Source organism: Hyperolius riggenbachi, chromosome 1 (assembly GCF_040937935.1).
Source record: "Hyperolius riggenbachi isolate aHypRig1 chromosome 1, aHypRig1.pri, whole genome shotgun sequence".
NCBI lineage: Eukaryota > Metazoa > Chordata > Amphibia > Anura > Hyperoliidae > Hyperolius > Hyperolius riggenbachi.
Genome location: NC_090646.1, coordinates 440,746,108 through 440,764,587, shown reverse-complemented (window position 1 = coordinate 440,764,587; position 18,480 = coordinate 440,746,108). Strand labels below are relative to the sequence as shown.

The following is an 18,480-nucleotide window of genomic DNA, read 5'->3' as shown; positions in this document are numbered from 1 at the left end:
AACGCATGCGGATTCGCTCTAGTGGAAACGGGCCCTTAGAGGTGAGTCTGGATAAAAATGACTCAGTTCAATAAGAGGCTAATAGAAAAATAGTCAGACATCAGGAGAAAAGACACAACTATTTTGCATTAGAATTTCTGTATATAATGAAAATAACTTCTTATGATAACAGACTATTAGAGGACAGCCTGGCCACTCCAAAAGTAATAATATCCTTTTTATGATACCAGATATACTCTTGTTAAATACAAGATTGTCTTCTTGAAATAGAAGGTATTTGCCTCACTTTTGTCAGAAGTTACTATAATAATACATCACTTCAGCTCACCCTAACCTACATTTAAAATCACGCAACGATTTGGGAACATGCTAGCAACGTTGGCTTGGGTCAGAGGGCCATATAAAGGGGAAGGGGTGCAGTGTGGGCAGCGCCCCAGGTACTCTCACTGCCTGGGGATGCTGCCCACAACCACACCCCAACCCAGTGTAGTTGTGGGCGGTGTCCCCAGGTGGTGAGAGTACCTGGGGCGCTTATAGTTGTGAGTAATTTTATCTCACTAACTGCTGACACAGCCCTGCAAGGCAGCTTTCACAATAAAAGATGGAGCAGTGATCTGAGTGATCTGAGAAAAAAAACACCAACACTGCACAGCAGCAGAAGTCTGAGCGGAGTTTTCATTTAATTTCCATTTTATTAATTTACAGTATGTTTAGAACTAGAATAGATTTTTGAAATATCTTTTTTGAACAGGAAAATGTTAAAAGATATTCGAGCAATAAGTAATAGTATGAAATAGCCCTCTAAATGCCTACCTTCCATACTACATGTTCCCTTGTTGTCTGCGCTCCAAGACATGGGAGGCTGTGTTTTGCCTAGTACACACCATACAATTTTCTGTTGGATTTTCTGTTAGATTAATGCTGGGAATACACGGTTCGTTTTTGCCTTCGTTTAAACCTTCGATTCGTTCGGTAAACGAATCGAGTGTTGAAAACGTATGTGAAAATAGTCATAATCTCATTATAGTTTCGATTAATAGACCCCAAAAACGAACGACTAGTGATCGAACATGTTTGATATTATCTCTCTTTATCCATCTAATCGAGCCATTGGTAGGCTTGATGGCTGTTCAGATCGATTATATATTCGTTTATGCTAGTCCGTCCCTGTAAAAAGGGATTTTCGTTTCGTTTCTTTGCAGCCTTCGATCATTGGAAAAACGAAACCATCAGAATCGGAAAAAAAAACGAAACCATGGGTGGTGATATTAACCGTATGACTGATTATTTCGGGATCGAAAAGGACAAAAGGCACAATCGAAACGAAGGTTTAAACGAAGGCAAAAACGAACCGTGTATTCCCAGCATTACCTGCCAGATGGATAACTTCCAACATGTTGGAAATTATCTATATAACCATCTATCTGCCTAGCAATTAGGCATTGTTCTACTCAGCAGGAGATAGCCAGAAAACAATGCACCAGAGATAATGGCCAGTCTCTACCAGTACTTTACAGAAAATAATCTAATTACAGTAGATCTTACAGAAAACCAATGTATGGTGTGTTCTAGGCATTACAGGAGTCAGCACACCACCATTTCCTCCAGCTGCCATATGGTGTTGCTGAGAAGAAAGTAGATGGCCCTACAATTTATTTAATTGGAAAAGCCATAACCACAGTAAATCCAGTGTAGTGGTATGCACAGAGAAGTGGCAGATAGAACAGATTAAGAAGATATCACTTGTTTACCTGTGTGGACAAGAGGAGTGCAAGTATTAGGGATCAAGGGAGACTAATAGGGCATTTGGTAAAACTGCACATTTTAAATGCAGTTAGGCCCCCTTAACACAGAAGACTGTGGGTGGCCGGGAGGGGATTAGGTGTAGGGGCTTGCTCAGGTGCTGAAGGGGTGCCCGCCCCCCCCCCCCACCACCTGAGTTGCAAGTCAGTATGGCTGCGGCCATGGGGGGTGGCTGGAAGTGGGGGTGGATTAGGTGTTGAAGGGGCGCCCCCCCATTGAGTTGCATCTCAGCACGGCTACGGCCATGGGAGGAGGAAGCTAGAAGAAGGGGGTTGCTTAGGAGCTGAAGCAGTGCCCCCCCCCCCCAATGAGTTGCATCCCAGTATGACTGTGACCATGGGGGGGGGTTACAGGTAGGGGATTGTTTAGGTGCTGAAGAGGTGCCCTCCTATTGAGTTACATCTCAAAATGACTCGGCCATGGGGGGGGGGGGGGGGACTAAAAGTAGGGGGTTGCTCTGTTGCTGAAGGGGTGCCCCACCTCCCACTGAGTTGCATCTTGGTATGACTGCACCCATGGGGGGGGGGGGGGGTAAAAGTAGTGGGGTGCTCAGGTACTGAAGGGATGTCCACCCATTGAGTTGCATCTGAGTATGGCTGCGGCCATGCTCAAATAAGTCATGCCGTGTGTTTTTTTCTGGCGCAAGGTAACACTGCCTGTGAAACAATGACACCCATGTGATACAGATGCTGCCATTTGGATGCATGAAATTGCAGCCAAAAAGCACTCGTGCCTGGCAGCCAGGAGGCTGATCAGCCTGATAGGCAGGCAAGTTCAGCCTCCCATTTGAAAGAGTATTTATTTTACTGTGCGTTCAACATATGGGCCCAGGTTCCTGAAACGTGTTTCATGTTTTTCATCTTTTACTTCCCTTTTCGACATAATACATCCATTTCTATATAATACATCTTTAATAATTTCATAGGAAGAAGAAATTTCTCAAAATAAGTCAAAATAAAAGTTTTGCACTTTTGTGTTTGCAAGATCCAATAATATATAGGTAAGTTAGATAAGTAGAAAACGTTAAAAGTCAGATGAGGTCTGGGCTTTGAAGCTTTTAGTTATTGGTGATGAAGTGGGATGGATGTTATTTACTAAACAAGGACCAGTGCCTTACAGGCCTTACAGAATTAGCTATACTGATAAGTATAGGAATATATATTTTTGATGACTGACTCCATTTTCTGCTTCATAATCATAACGTGTTAACCCTTTAAGCTGACTATTCTTATTCCTGGTCCTTACAGAGGACCAAGCAACTGTTTCCAATTACTGGCTCAGCAGAACATCATGCAAGGTGACCTTGTAATTCTGACCTTTCGCATACCATAGCAAAATGGTTTTAACATTACAGATTTTCCCCCAAAGACAATAACTTCAACATGGCCATAGGGAAACAGAATGAACACAAGCAATATCTTATGACAGGTTGTTATTACAGTCTGCTTTCTTTCCAAATCCTCACGTTATTCAGGAATAAAGAATAATGTCCTGAAATACTGTTCCAGTCAGGACTACTGTTATGAATTTTCCAAGTGCTGTAAAGCAGCCTCTATCAATAGCGTTTGCTTCCTCAGGCTATGAGAGAACAATCATGTAAGCTGGAGGAATTGCCCTGCATAGAGTCTCATGACCTGGTAATTTACAATGCCCACCCGAGTATAAATGGGCTTGTTTCTAGTGATAATCAAGTTCCACAATCTCACTTTGCCTACAGTTTTAGAAAAATGATGCCAGTTTTATGTTGTATTGAGTTTCTCATTTGTGAAATTCCTTAGCTGTTGTAAAGAGTATTTTAGAGGTGGAAATCGAGCATCAGTATGTTCCAGCAGTTTGGTATTAGTGTGCACCTACTCTGGACCTGTACATTTCTTAGAAAAATTATCTGGTTACAAAGAAAGGGTATAAGGAGACAGGAAACACAACAGGGAGGAACTTTGTGGTGTCAAGCACAGTAAGTTTCATGTTTCAGGGTGTGGTAATGGTGGTTCTTGGAAGATGTTAGGCATGAATGGGGGTAAGACAGGGAAAATGTAGGTAGTGGCCCCACATTAGCATCTGCCTAAATAACTGAACAAATGGAGTATAAAGAGGTAACAGAGTTCTCAAGAGTAGTCTTTGTAATTATATACTCCTCACACCCGAAAGATCTTCCCTTTGCCTTAACACATGGCAGAAATGTGTCCAGATGGCATGCTTGAGGGTTTACAGGACTTCCAGGGGGGTACACTGTGATCGTTTAGGTCACCAGTTGAAATGGGTATCCCAGGAGTCCATGGGGTCATCACTTCTTAAATTGTCATCCGCTCTCAGACAGCCTACGCAATAGACCAGTTTCCTGTTGTTAAAATTCTGCCTATGGCTGTGAACATGCATCTTGCTGTGGAACTGAAGCTGGAAAAACATTAAAAGGATTGGCAAGAAGAAATGCAAGGCTATCAAGCATAACATATGTGTATAAAAGAGATCCTTGATACAATTTTGGAAATGGAGACTTTGCTAACATTTTAATTAAGGAAATTATAATCTAAAACATTCTGAGTTCCAATGTCCCTATTACTGGTCCGGAGTAAGGTTTCTAAAGGCTACCACATGAGAATGATAACCAATCGGATACAAGACCTATCAGAGCCTTCTTTAACCTTGGTAACTGATCTCTGATGCTTGCAGTTTCCCTGAGTTGGCTTATATCTGCCCCTTCCTTAGGCTGACAGGTAGAGGTGTACATTAGGACTTCCATCCTGAACGTGTTAAAGGCCTACAGACCAGGTAAAGGGCAGCACCAGGGACTTTTACAGAATTCTGAAGAGTTCTGTAGAAGCCTAGTCCATTAAATGTATTGTAGTTAGCACTCTTAGCTGCTAACACTAGCATTGCAGGCTTGAATTCCATCCAGAATACTGACTGCCTTCTGCATGAAGTTTGCATGCTCTCCTAATCTTTTGGGTTTTCCCTCAGTATAGTGTCTTGCTGCCATATAAGATTTCTGAGTGGGTTCGTGTGGAGAACATACATGAGGAGATTGGGACAGTAAAGCATTATGACGGAATGAGCATTCTACCTGTCCTGTCACATGACATGAAGGTGGTATGTAGTTGGACAGACCATGCTGCCATGTTGCGATTATACCTTTTGCTTGTCTTTCAGATGTCAAAATTTGCTTTACAAAGCGGACCGGAATCTGGGTTTGATTTCAGAAAGTGGAAATGCACTTTTCTTTCACTTGAGGTTTAGTTACTAGTCATTGTTGGATTTTAAATGTTGCTGTGGGGCTATGAATCACAAATCAAACTGTAGCTTTCCTATTCAATATCCTTTACGAACAGCTGAAAGCATTTATATTTCAATTTAACAAATAAGCACACTTTCAGCTCAGTTAATTCTCTAGTAAAGCGTGCCTGCTCACTTTGCACTCAGTTTTATAGCGGGGAGCACATTTTTGTATACCTGTATGGTATACCGTATACCTGTCTGCATGGCCCTCTCTGAGGGGGAAAGAAAGCTGATCCTTATGCCCCCCACTGACAAGAACTTACAGGAAACTCTGTAGCTATACCTTCCTATAAACTGCATTCACATACTGAAAGTGGCCACAATTTTTAGGTTATATATTTCGTTTCAATGAGCCTTCCTTCACCAAACCTCAAATTGTACCCAGGATTAAGGTAATTTCTTTGGAAAAGTGCCTATAATTAATGGATTCATAGTTAATTAAGTATCAATTTTGACAAAAAGCGGCTAGCAGGAAAGTAGAATTTGGAGCACGTTAACAACCTGTGATTAGCGTGTATGGAATGCCCCTTGGCCATCCAGCATTCCTTGACTGAATGAACACTTGCATTGCCCCAGGATGTACATTGTGTCTTGCCACTATGCAGCTGTGCTATAAATGAGCTAGTCATGACCCCAGCACATTTAAGGCTGCTGTATAACAGTCTAGGAGAAACGTTACATTTTAACCATTTAGCAGCCAGAGGTGAACTGAAAAGCAAGCTGGAAACTGTAGCCTTGGAGAAACAGTTTCATAAAGTGCTTTTTATGCTGCTAAATAGATTTTCTGCTGTGTGTTGCAGTAGAGTATTTACTGATGTGTGTTATATTCCTAAGTTAGAGTTTTTGGTTAAATTGCATTTGTCTGTGTAGATTTGTGTTACACCCAGAAGCACCACTTCTTTCCTCTGTGGGCTCTTTTCTGTGTCAAAACCTTGGCTTGTACAAGCACAAGGAACTGTGCAAGACAATGTTTTATTAATATAGTGCCATTATCTTCAAGTGAATGGTTGGAAGGGTATGTAGTACTGGGAAATATCAGTAAGATCACAAAATGGCTGATACTGTGTTCTGATCGTAATATTTGGAAAGTTTTTCTGGCTTTACAGGTAGAATTACATTTCAAGATGTACTTGCATAGCATTTTAAATGCTGTGCTGAAGACATTCCACTATTTTTCAGGACTTTCTGCTGACTTTTATGTCATTCCATTGCAGTTTGTTTATCATGTATTTTTAGCTGTGTATAAATCTCATTCTGCGTGCCCACAGCATGTCACTAGATCAGACAATTACCTCATATCTGTAAGTGCAGAATGGGACTAAGGGCCATCTTATCCTTCTGTGAGAAGAGATGGAGGTTAGAAAACATTTCATGATCACTATGGTTTTCTCTCTGATGTATTTATTTTTGCATGGAAACCCAGCACTGACAACCAGCATTTAACAATGTGTAAGTGATTTTTCTTCTCTCCAAGAGGATAACTTTGACACTGCCAAAAAGTGGCATTCGGTTCTGACAAAATAAGTTTGGCACTGGTGTTTAGCTCTGCACAGCCTAACTACTGATACTACATTGGGGTTACATGTGTTCTCCAGAGATGAAGAAGCCAAATATGAGTAATAGTTTGGATTCAGCACCACCAGTGAAGAGACAAAGCAGGTTATAGGACGGTGTACAGGGTGGTTAATTTTATAGGTAAGAGTGTTGATGCTAGGGGTCATGAAAGGGTTACCATTAGGATGGAGGCTAGGGCTAGGCATTGATCACGTGAGGTAGGGGATACAGCAGGAGGGTGATTAGTAAGGCTTATTAGGGCTAGGTGCCAGGAAGGGGGTGACGTTACAGTTAGACGTCAAGGTTCAAGAAGTGAGCTTTCATGAGTAAGGGGTTATCATTAAGGGGGAAGATTAGGTAGGGAGAGACATTCAATAGGGCAGGCTAAGGTTAGACATAAGAAGGATGGTGGGTTTCTAAATCAGTTAGGGCTAGTTAAACAGAGTGAAACAACCAAACAGTGTTGAGATATCAACCCTGTAGTAAAAACCCAGCGGAAATGAATAATGCCTTTTTTTACATTTAGTTGGGCTGGGGATGTAGGCGTTGTGTTGCAATGGATTGTTAAATATTGTTAAATATACTGGTAGTTTAACGGGGGTGACAATACATGATAAAATTCATTAAAAGACGTTTGAAAGAGGAGGTAGTGGTGGACTTACCGCCTCAAAGTAGACACAGATTCAGTTACTGGTCAACAATACATTTATTCAATTACTCTATAGTGCAACATGTTTCGCAGGTTCAATCCTGCTTCCTCAGGCAGTAACTGGAGCAAACTCTTGTGATTAGGTAAGGAAACCAAGTACCTCTGTGTCAACACAGACACAGAGACACTTGGCTTCACGACCTAAACGCATAGCATATTGCTAAGTCCACCCTAGTTGGAGGCGTGTTATCCCCTTCTTTCTGATCTACAGAGAGCGACTTTTAACCTGAGTGGGGTCAGGTCTAATCTACCCACCTGCCTACATAGTGGTTGCCTAATTGGTAACCCTGGATTGTGAGTATATTTCATTTGTGCTCACATAACTAATTGGTAACCCTGGTTTGTGAGTATATTTCATTTGTGCTCACATAACTCCCTATTTTACATGTCAACATACTACAGTTTATTGGCTCTTAGTGTCCCCTTTTGTGTAATGGATTGTAAACAATAAGTCCCTGCTGTCTTCTCACATCTCCTCATAGCTGACTTCTTTAACCACTTCGGTACCAGCAGCCTCTGCCCCCTTAAGGACCAGAGGCCGTATCCCGACGAATCGCCGCAATAATCCATCGCTCCCGCCGGTCACGCCGCTCTGTCCCCGCCGCAGGCTGCTCTCTCTGCTGTCTCTATGACGGCAGAGCGCTGTGGTGCGCCGATCAGGAGCCGCTTTCATTGGCTCCTGACCCTGTCACTCAATGTAAGCCAATGGGATTGGCTTACAGTAATGACAGGGACAGGAGCCAATGAAAACAGCTCCTGCCCGGCTCACAGTGCTCTGCCATCATAGAGGCGGCAGGGCAGCACATTGCGGCGGGTAGAAAGCGTCGAGAGCGGCGGGAACGGGCGGGACGCGCGGTGAATGGGACGTAGAGCTTACGTCCAGTCAGAACTGCAGCGCCACCCGCCCGACGTAGATTTAAACTGCATCGGTCCGCATTAGGTTAAACATGTTTGTGATTAATCCAGTAAAAGTAGAGTGTTGTTGTTGTTTTTTTAAACACAGCACCTGGGTTGTTAATTCGCTCCAGGACTGTTGCTCTTGTACTTTCCCTGAAACATAACTGTGGTATTGTCTAACAAATAGACATCTGTAGTGTTACTTATGGAATGCTGTAATGTGTTTTCTCTCTCTCCATTCAGAGATGACTACCAGGAAGATGGGTTTTGTCAGCCCTACAGGGGCATTGCCTGTGCCAGGATTATTGAGAACAGAAGTATATATGTAGATACCCTCCAGAAGCAGGGTGAAATTGAAAACCGAATTACAGGTAAAGACCGTTAAGGATCATTTCTGTTTTTACATTTGATGACAATATTTGGTTTGCAGAACTTTTTCAGCTCATATATCTTCCTGGAGTTAACGCGGACCTGAACGCGGAACTTCCCCTCTGTTTTTAAAGATAAGCAACAGCATAATAACCTTTCAAGAAAAATATTTCCTTGATACAGCTCAGTTCATAGTGCACAAGTACCTACTAATAGGAACTTTCTTGCTACATCAAACACAGGAGTTCCTGAGCAATATAACTAGCAGATGATTGGAGAATCCCTTGCAGTTAGTTGCTTGTATTCAGAACAAGCGAACAGCAGGTTTTGTAATGGCATTCGCAACCACAAATTTTATACATACAGTAAATTACACGGTGGAGTTAAAGGACGTTTTAAAAAGTTTTACAGTTTTATAAACCAGGAAGCTGAAACCTGTTTCCGGCTTTCTCGTCCTTTACGAACTATGCATTTTAAGAGATGTGAGAAAAAGATACTGTGGTCCCTATTGGATACTGTAGGCAGAACAAAAATTCTGCTGTTTTCACTCAGTGATCAGTTCAGGTGACTCTAGTGCACACAGGCATCCATTTACAAAAGCCACCTTGTTTTCAATAATGCAACGGCTTTGGGCAATCCCTGCCCTTTGTCATGCTGCTGTACTTGTTCTGCCTTGTACCCAATGCATGTTGTTACCGACATAAACATTTGGAAAACTGCAGCGCCCTTTCTACACATAGAAATGTTACTGGGCAATAGTAATCAACCCCATGATGACACAAAAATGTGTTTATACATTCCCTAAACTGCATAATATTAGGTTGTGTTCCTTTTACATTAGAAACAGAATTATTTGCCAAGAAAAGGGTATACTGCAATTAATTTCTTTTGGCACAGACAGTTTAGAGATGAACATACAATAAGAACATAAATACATTGAGAACATACATGGGAACATGATGATATGGGAACATGTTACATACTGGGGCAAACTCACAACACATGGGGGATTGTTATTTGGGTGGGAAACCTGAGTTGATGGCAAGGACATTTAGGGTAAAAAAAAGAGTTTCTGCATCTTAAAGTCCTGGTGGTGGTGGTCCTAAAACGGCGTCCGGATGATAGCAAATTGAGGTAGCGGTTGACAGCGCAGTAGGGATTGTGTGTTATCCTGATGGCCCTGGATCACAGTCTGGAGGAGTAGAGGAGGTCTAGAGATAGAAGGGGGGTCCTTGTAATCTTCTCCGAGGCCTTGACAACTCTCTGTAGCTCGTACTTGTCACTTACGGAGGTGCCCGAGTTCCATACAATGATAGAGGAACATAGAATCGACTTGATGGTGGCAACAGCTGTTGTTGAGCCTTTTTCTGAGTTTTGGAGGCATTCTCTTCCCACCTTAGGTCTCTGGAGATGGTGTTACCAAAGAGGTTAGAACTGGGGACTCTGACAACCTTAGAACCCTCAATGAGGATCGGGATAGTTCAGTTTTTTTTTTTTTGCCTGAAGTCGATGGTCAGTTCAACAGTTTGAGGATGAGCTTATTGTCCTTGCACCCCCCAGTTGCAGATCCTCTCAATCTCCTCTCAGTAAGCTTGTTCTCCACTTTTGTGTACGAGGCCTATAATGGTGGTGTCGTCTGCAAATTTGATCAACTTGACAGAGTCATTCTTAGTGATGCAGAAGTTTGTGCATAGGGAGAACAAGATTGGCAATAGGACACAACCTTGGGGAGTACCTTTGTGCGTGGTTTGCAATTGCAAGGTGAGGGAGTCGAGCTTTACCATTTGGGTTCTGTGTGTCAGGAAGTCCTTCATCCACACGCAGTGTGCGATGCACGTTGAATTGTCAGCTTATCATGTAAGCAAACTGGAGAGGGTCAGTCTCTGAACATTTGAAGATGTGAAAGAGGGACACTTAAGCCACGCCCCCTGTGCGGCCTTAAGCCACACCCCTGCTTTTGCAAGAGGGTGACAATGGGAGGGAGTTTGCGGGGGAGGGTGCCAGTGGGTGGGAGATGGTGACACTGCGTGGAAAGGAGGGTGCCAGTGGGAAGGAGGAGGGTGTGAGTGGAGAGGAGGCGGGTGCGAGTGGGCAGAGAGGAGAGTGCCAGTGGGCAGAGAGGAGGGTGACACTCAGAGGCAGGGAGGGTGGCGCTCAGGGGGCAGGGACTGGGTGCCTGGGACGGGGACTGGGTGCCTGGGACAGGGACTGGGTGCCTGGGACAGGGAGCAGGGACTGGGTGCCTGGGGAAGGGTGCAGGGTGCCTGGAGTAGGGTGACTGGGACAGGGGGCAGGGTGTCTGGGGAAGGGTGCAGGGTGCCTAGGGCAGGGGCCAGGGGTAGGGTGCCTGGGGAAGGGTGCAGGGGTAGGGTGCCTGGAGCAGGTTGCAGGGACTGGGTGCCTGGGGCAGGGACTGGGTGCCTGGGACAGGGGGCAGGGACTGGGTGCCTGGGACAGGGACTGGGTGCCTGGGACAGGGACTTTGTGCCTGGGGAAGGGTGCAGAGGCCAGGGTGCCTGGGGAAGGGTGCAGGGTTCGTGGGGAAGGATACAGGGTGCCTGGGGCAGGGGCCAGGTGTCTGGGGAAGGGTGCAGGGTGACTGGTACAAGGGCAGGGTGTCTGGGGAAGGGTGCCTGGGGCAGGGGGTAGGGTGCCTGGGAAAGGGTGCAGGGTGCCTGGGGAAGGGTACAGGGTGCCAGGTGATGGGTGCAGGGTGCCTGGTGCAGAGACAGGGGGCAGGGACTGGGTGCCTGGGGAAGGGTGCAGGGGCCAGGTGCCTGGGGATGGGTTCAGGGTGCCTGGTGAAGGGACAGGGACTGGGTGCCTGGGGAAGGGTACAGAGTGCCAGGTGCAGGGGCCAGGTGCCTGGGTGCAGGGACAGGGGGCAAGGACTGGGTGCCTGGGACGGGTGCAGGGGCCAAGGTGCACTGACACCTGGGGAGGAGGGTGGTAGGGGGAATGCCCGTGGGTGCGGAGGAGGGTGCCACTTTTAGGTTGGGGGGGAAGGGTGGCTGGGCAGAGAAGAGGTGGAAAACTGATCGAGGCTCCAGCCGCGGTAATGGGGGATGCGGGAGCTTCACTGCTTCCTCCCTCCCTCCCTTTCTCTCTGAATCCCCCCCCTATGTATGTCTGTGTCCCCCCCTCCTGTAGGCAGAGTGAGCGCAGCGGAGTGGGCAGTCGAGTCCTCTTACCGCTGATGCACGCGTACTGACACCGGATTTCCATGTGCTTCCTGTGACGTCATAGTAAACAGGAAGCACATGGAAGTCCGGTGTCAGTACGCGTGCATCAGCGGTAAGAGGACTCGACTGCCCGCTCCGCTGCGCTCACTCTGCCTACAGGGGGGGGGGGGCACAGACATACATAGGGGGGTATTCAGAGAGAGGGAGGAAGGAAGTAGTGCAGCTCCCGCATCCCTCATTACTGCGGCTGGAGCCTCGATCAGTTTTCCACCTCTTTTCTGCCCAGCCGGCCGGGATTCAAGAGGGGGGGCCCGGGACAGCGGGAGAGCCCCCCCAAATCGGGAGAATCCCGACCAATCCGGGACGGTTGGGGGCTATGCAGTCGGTTCCTTGGTGGTGAGTTTCAAGTGGAATAAGCCCAGCTTTTCTTCATGACATTTGATGTTAGTGCAATTAGTCTGTAGTCATTCAGAGCACCCGGTTTGTTTGGGACTGGGATAATGGTGGACCTTTCCAGGCAGGAGGGGACCTTGCATTCCATTAGGGATTGTGTGAGCAGGATGGAGAGGACAGGGGAGAGCTGAGCAGCAGGGTTTTTAGGCAGAGGGTTGATATAATGTCCGGGTCAGGAGCTTTCCTGGGATCAAGTTTACAGGGATGTTTCAGAACCACCCCTACATCCGCTGTCATTGGGACTGGGAGGGTTAAGAATCCAGGGCTGTAAATGACACTCTCTCCATTCAGACTTGATTTGGACTGTAGTGTAACTTTCACTGATAACTAATTACAAGCCATACAGCTTGAAAAATGCATGCAAAAATACATGCGTGTTTTCCACGCATGCACGTGGGAACTTTCCTTAAGATTGCCTGCCGACTCTGACCACAAGTGCAATACCAGAAACCATATTGCTTCATTTAAACTTAAAAAATACCATCAACCCCATGAAATTGTTTACTCATACCTTTTTATATATAAAATACATAACAATATCGTGTTTACTGAACTACCGGTATATTTTTCTCTAAGAAAAAAGTGTGTTTGCTGTAAAAATCTACATACAACAAAACTGGCTTTATTTTGCAGCAGCAGTGTTATATCACTATTATTTGGTGCCCTCTACTGTTAAAAAATAGGAATGTCCATTTCTAATCTATGTTTGCACACACCCCTTTGCTACATAAAATATGTGTAAACCTAATGTGAATGTGTTTTCAGTTTTTATGGATCTATTAAACTAAGCTCCATTTATATTTTTTTAATTTCGAATTTAAAAAGAATTTTGTTTTAGCAGCCCTATGCACTGATTTAGTGCAGAAGCTGATCGAGCTGCTTGCATAAAAAGCAATGTGTTTATTCTGTCTATGCCAGTTTGTTGCACAGCCCTGCTGGTAATATAGCCGTATTAGTAAAACAATAACAGGAATATAAAAAAAATAATATGTGGGATATTTACAGTTGTTAGCAACTGAACATATAATAAAGTTGTTTGATGTTCCATTTCCCACATATTATAACAGTCTACTGTAATCCTGAAATATATTTCTTAGTCTGGATTCTTAAAATCCCACCTAAACAGACAGTTGTAGCATAGTTACCTGATAGTGTGATATATTATTATTTGCAGCACTGTACAGAGAATATTGAGTAGTCACATATCTGTCCCTCTCAGAGGGGCTCACAATCGAGTCCCTACCATAGTGATATGTCTATGTGTGTATCATAGTCTAGGACTAATTTAGTGGGAAGCCAATTAACTTATCTGTTTGTTTTGGGATGTGGGAGGAAACCAGAGTGCTCGGAGGAAACCTACGCAGACACGGGGTGAACACACAAACTCAGTGCAGATAGTACCCTGGCTGGGATTCAAACCGGGAATCCAGCGCTGCAAGGCAAGCAAGCTAACCACTACTCCACTGTGCTGCTTAAAGGACCACTATCGCGAAAAAAGTACCTGTAGGCAGTTAAAATCTGATACAACCGACAGGTCCATCTCCTCATGGAGGATACTCAGGGCTTTCTTTGTTTTCAACAGCATTTCCTGAACAGCAGTTTAACTGCCAAAATAGTAAGATACCAGCCATCCTCCTTACTCACTTGCACACTATTTTGGCAGTTAGATTTTGCAACTGCTGTTCAGGAAATACTGTTGAAAACAAAGAAAACCATGAGGGTAGGTTCACAGTGCGATGTTAAAGTCGCGCGTTATAGCCCTTTCTAATGGGTACAAACGCACTGCAATACAAAGTCAATGCTACATTCACAGTGCATGCATTGCGTTATAGTGTAACGCAGAACGTTCTGTGAAAGTAGTGCTTGCAGTGCGTTTTGAATGTTATGGGCTGCGTTACTGTGTTTGCACATGCTCAGTGGATTTTGTTTTTAATAAAAAAACCTAACGCATGCGCCGTTTTGGGCGCATCAGGATGCCACAATAATGGCGCATTTGATGCGACGTTAAGGTCGCATTGAAATGACAGCTAAACGCAACGCAATATAGCATAACGTGTACTAACACATTATGCTTTTTCGTTGCGCCACTACCTGCGTTGCGACCTTAACGTCGCACCAAAAACGCAACGTCAACTGTGAACTTAGCCTCAGAATCCTCCATGAGGAGATGGACTGGCCCAAAACCTTTCGTTCTGTCAGATTTTAACTGCCTACTTTTTTTCGCCATAGTGGTCCTTTAATGTTCTGTGTTTTCAATATAGCCCATACACTTCTGCACAAAAAAACATGAACACATTTTGCCCTTGGAGTAACAAAACTAATTAACCTAATCTCATAGGGGTACATACATACACTCTACTCACATCACACACATCAGCATAGAGCTGTGCTGATGCTTTCATACATAGGGCCTGATTCACAAAGCGGTGCAAAGTGTTTGCACGCCTGTGAATACCCCTGTATCACGCCTAAACCCAGTTTAGGCGTGATAAAATGAAACTCGCGCGAAGTTCCGCGCGCAATCGCCCGGCGCACAGTGCAGTTCGCGCGATGTGCCCATTAAAGCCTATGGGCGCTGCGCGCGGAATTGCGCGATTGCGCGCGCAAAACTTTGCACGCGGGACTTTGCGCGCGATAAAGAGCAAAAAGCGGTGCTATCTCAGCTTTGCACGGCTTATCACGCCTAAAGTCTTTTAGGCGTGATAACTGAGTTATCACCGCTTTGTGAATCGAGCCCATAATGTGGTCAAGGGGTGTTTTCACTAAATGTCAGCAAAATTGCCATGAGCAGGGAGCACACCGCAATTTTACTGGTATTAGTGGTACTTCTGATGCGTAGCGTGCAATTACTACTTGTTTTACCTAGGCAACATGCACATTGCTATGGTACCTTGCGCTATGCTACTTGCCCAGAGGACATAGCAAAAAGCAATGTCTGCTCTCACCACAAGTTACTTCTGTATTTTGTTCAGAAAAAGGCAGTCCTTTACTTCAACTCCACACATTGCAAAGGTTTTGGTGAACAACATATAAGCTTTCTTACTTCCTAATAGAAAATGCTAGATAGATTCCTAATAGAAAATGCTAGATAGCAGTGTCACACCATGCTGCAGTAACTTGAAGTGAAGATTGGTATATATCTATCTTCATAGGAAGCTTATATACAGAACAGGGAGGACTGGGAATGCTCTATGGTATCCCGAGCATTCCCTCTACTTAGGTAAATATAAAACCTGAAGAGATTTAACTCAGGTTCACTTTAAAGGGAACCTGAAGCGAGTAAAATTATTTAAAATAAACACATGACATAGCTGCAAATGAATATTACATACTAACCTCACCGTCAGTTCCTCTCAGAAGCTCACCATTTTCTTCTTACAGTGATCCCTTCCAGTTCTGACAACATTTTGTCAGAACTGAAATACACCAGTTGCTGTCAGTTATATATCAGCAGCTGTCAGTTACAACTGAATGTGCAAGGTAAGATCTATGTTTCCCTATGGCTCAAGTGGGTGATATTACAGTTTAAGGGCCGGTTCAGACGGACGTCTGCCCGGCATCGCGTTTGATGACGTGCGGCGGCTGCTGCGCGGCCAGGCTTTCAGTAGCCTTCGCGTCCGGATGCGGTCAGCGTTTTTATTCCCCTAGGGGGACACTAGCCTTCGCCGTTGGCCGCCCTGGAAGCTACATGTAGCTTCCAGGGCGGCCCCGAACGCAAGCGAAAATCGGGACCCGAACGCCGCGTTCGGGGGAAAGCGCGCAAAAGCTCGGTGTAAATGTTCCCATTCACTTGAATGGGAGCGTTTACCGCAACGATCCGAACGCTTGCGGTAAACGCTCCGCAAGCGTCCGTGTGAACCAGCCCTAACAGTGTGCTGACCAGGAAGCTGTTATCGGGTAATGGCCATTTTTAAAATGGAGGATGGAGAATTCCATTGATCACAGTGGACAAATGGGATGCAGGAGAGAAGAAAGAGATTGAGGAGTAGACTACACAGGAGGTAAGTATGACCTGTGTATGGTATTTTGACTTTTATTTTCAGTCCAGGTTCTCTTTAAGAGAGTATACTGCTTTGCTTTCTAGATTTTATTTTTTGTTTTACACTGTTGAGAAAACATCTAAGTGAAGCTCTGTGTCAAGAAAGGGATACAACATAGCACTATGGTGAGGACAATTTACGATGGTAACACTTAAGATATATGGAAGTTCACAAGATTACTCAGCTTTAATAACTATGGGTGGAATGTACTATTGATTGAGTGTGGTTGTTTTTCCACAATGCAAATAAACCTGTTTTGTTTTCCTTCCAGCTGCATTAACAATGATTGGCACATCTACCTATCTCTCGGACCAGTGCTCCAAGTTTGCCATCCCTTCATTTTGCCATTTTGTGTTTCCGCTGTGTGATGAGCGTTCTCGCACCCCTAAGCCCAGACAGTTATGCCGGGATGAGTGTGAAGTACTGGAAAATGACCTGTGCCCTCAGGAATACAGCATTGCTCGCTCCAATCCTCTTATACTGATGCAGCTCCACCTTCCAAACTGTGAGGAGCTGCCTCTACCAGATAGCCCTGAGGCTGCCAACTGCATGAGAATCGGAATCCCAATGGAGAGAATGAACAGATGTAAGTTGTTGTTTTTACCCACTCTGTAGCTCTGCGTGTGTGGCAGTTAGACATCTTTCTTTAATTAGAAAGTGCCCATCTGAAGACTAGTAAAGATGCCTGACCCAGTTCACATTGTGTGCTGTGCTTATGCATGGGTGCAAGGTCATAGGTGTAATGAGACCATTTATAGACATGCCCTCTCTCAGCATGCTCTGCTGGATATCAGTGGGGCCCTCGTTTCACTGATTAGCCTAATGGATCATGTTACAGCAAGAGACACATATCTGCATGTTGTTTGTAAATACTCTTCAAAGAAAGCTTGGCTGATGTATAACATTGCCTATTTCTGTTCTGTAGTTTCCCCCCTCATGTTAGCGTGTGTAAATGCCGTGACACCAGCACCAGATGTGCAAGGATAATACACAGTCCAGAGCTAGCTTCAAGGAAAACAATGCTTTAGACTTTGTTTTGAAAACAACACCACACAGATCGCTCCTAGGTTTCCATGGAGGAAGCAAATGGTTCTTCCATGCTGTGATCTGCCTCTCACTATTACACTATTACAGCAAATCAGCAATACAATATACAATAACTTTTCTCCCGCAGGACTCAAAGCGCATCAGCAGGTACCCCTTTGTGAAGGACGGCCTTTGTTATGTACCTTTCTGCTGTCAGTGCATCTTCTCATCTACCCACTTGATGGGGGTTTTCCCTCTGAAAGATTACTCAGATTTTTTTATTTGTATAATCTCAAAACCTACTATTATGAATTAACCATAAAGAGTTCAAGTACCCCTGTACTGCCAGTATACCTTTTTCCCCCTGGGGTACATGTACTGCATATTGAAACCTAGGGAATAGAACATTCTATGGTGATGTATGTTAAAGAGAGATCTCAGCAGCTTGGGGAACCTAGTCTTTGATGACCGCTCCATTTTACTACTTAAATTCTTCCAAAAAGGAGATCGGTATCTACTATTGTTTTTAAATTATTTAATTCAAAACAATGACAACAATACCATCTGTGCATTAAGCATACTAGTGTAGGACCTAGAGGTCTTAATATACCGTAATAGAAAAAAAAATACTGTGGGGCAGGAAATTTTAGACAACATGAGATATCCCGTTCACAAATCATCCTTTTATTCTGTGGCTGCAGAAAATATTGGTCGCTGTACACTGATGTATTAAACAGTGTGAGGCTAGTACAGTATAACTATATTGCTTGCAATACTGGACATTTTGTTTTACGGTCTCCCCCTCACCCCCTAAAAAATAAAAAGGGAACGGAGAGAAAGGGTATAATAAACCAAATATATAAATAAAATATACTTCTAATAGCTAAAACCTAAAAATGCTCTAAGATGGAGAACTGCTGAAAGATCTTGACATACACTTGCATGCCTTGTTTAGCTGGGCATTTTTATGGTTATTGTAGGAAGCAATTTGACAGCTTTCATCTGCCAAAAACTGAAGCTGAGAATGTGGATAAAGACCTGCTGTTACAGAGAGACAGATATGCCTGAACATCTCCATATATTGGTTCATGGCTATGGGTTCCTATAAGCAAATAAGTTAACTCTTATAGACATGCAGGATTTGTAATTTGAAAAAGTAATAAAATAAATGGCA

General features: G+C 44.3%; 1 protein-coding gene across 2 annotated transcripts in view; it reads left to right on the top strand.

Annotated features, from left to right (window-relative positions):
• ROR2 (receptor tyrosine kinase like orphan receptor 2) overlaps positions 1-18,480 on the top strand; it is a 217,691-nt gene that overhangs the window by 186,572 nt on the left and 12,639 nt on the right. For both annotated transcript variants that reach the window (XM_068237986.1, XM_068237978.1), the window contains 2 exons: positions 8,480-8,607; positions 16,552-16,866. In XM_068237986.1, coding sequence (XP_068094087.1) covers positions 8,480-8,607; positions 16,552-16,866 — 443 coding nt within the window. The remainder of the gene's footprint in view (positions 1-8,479; positions 8,608-16,551; positions 16,867-18,480) is intronic.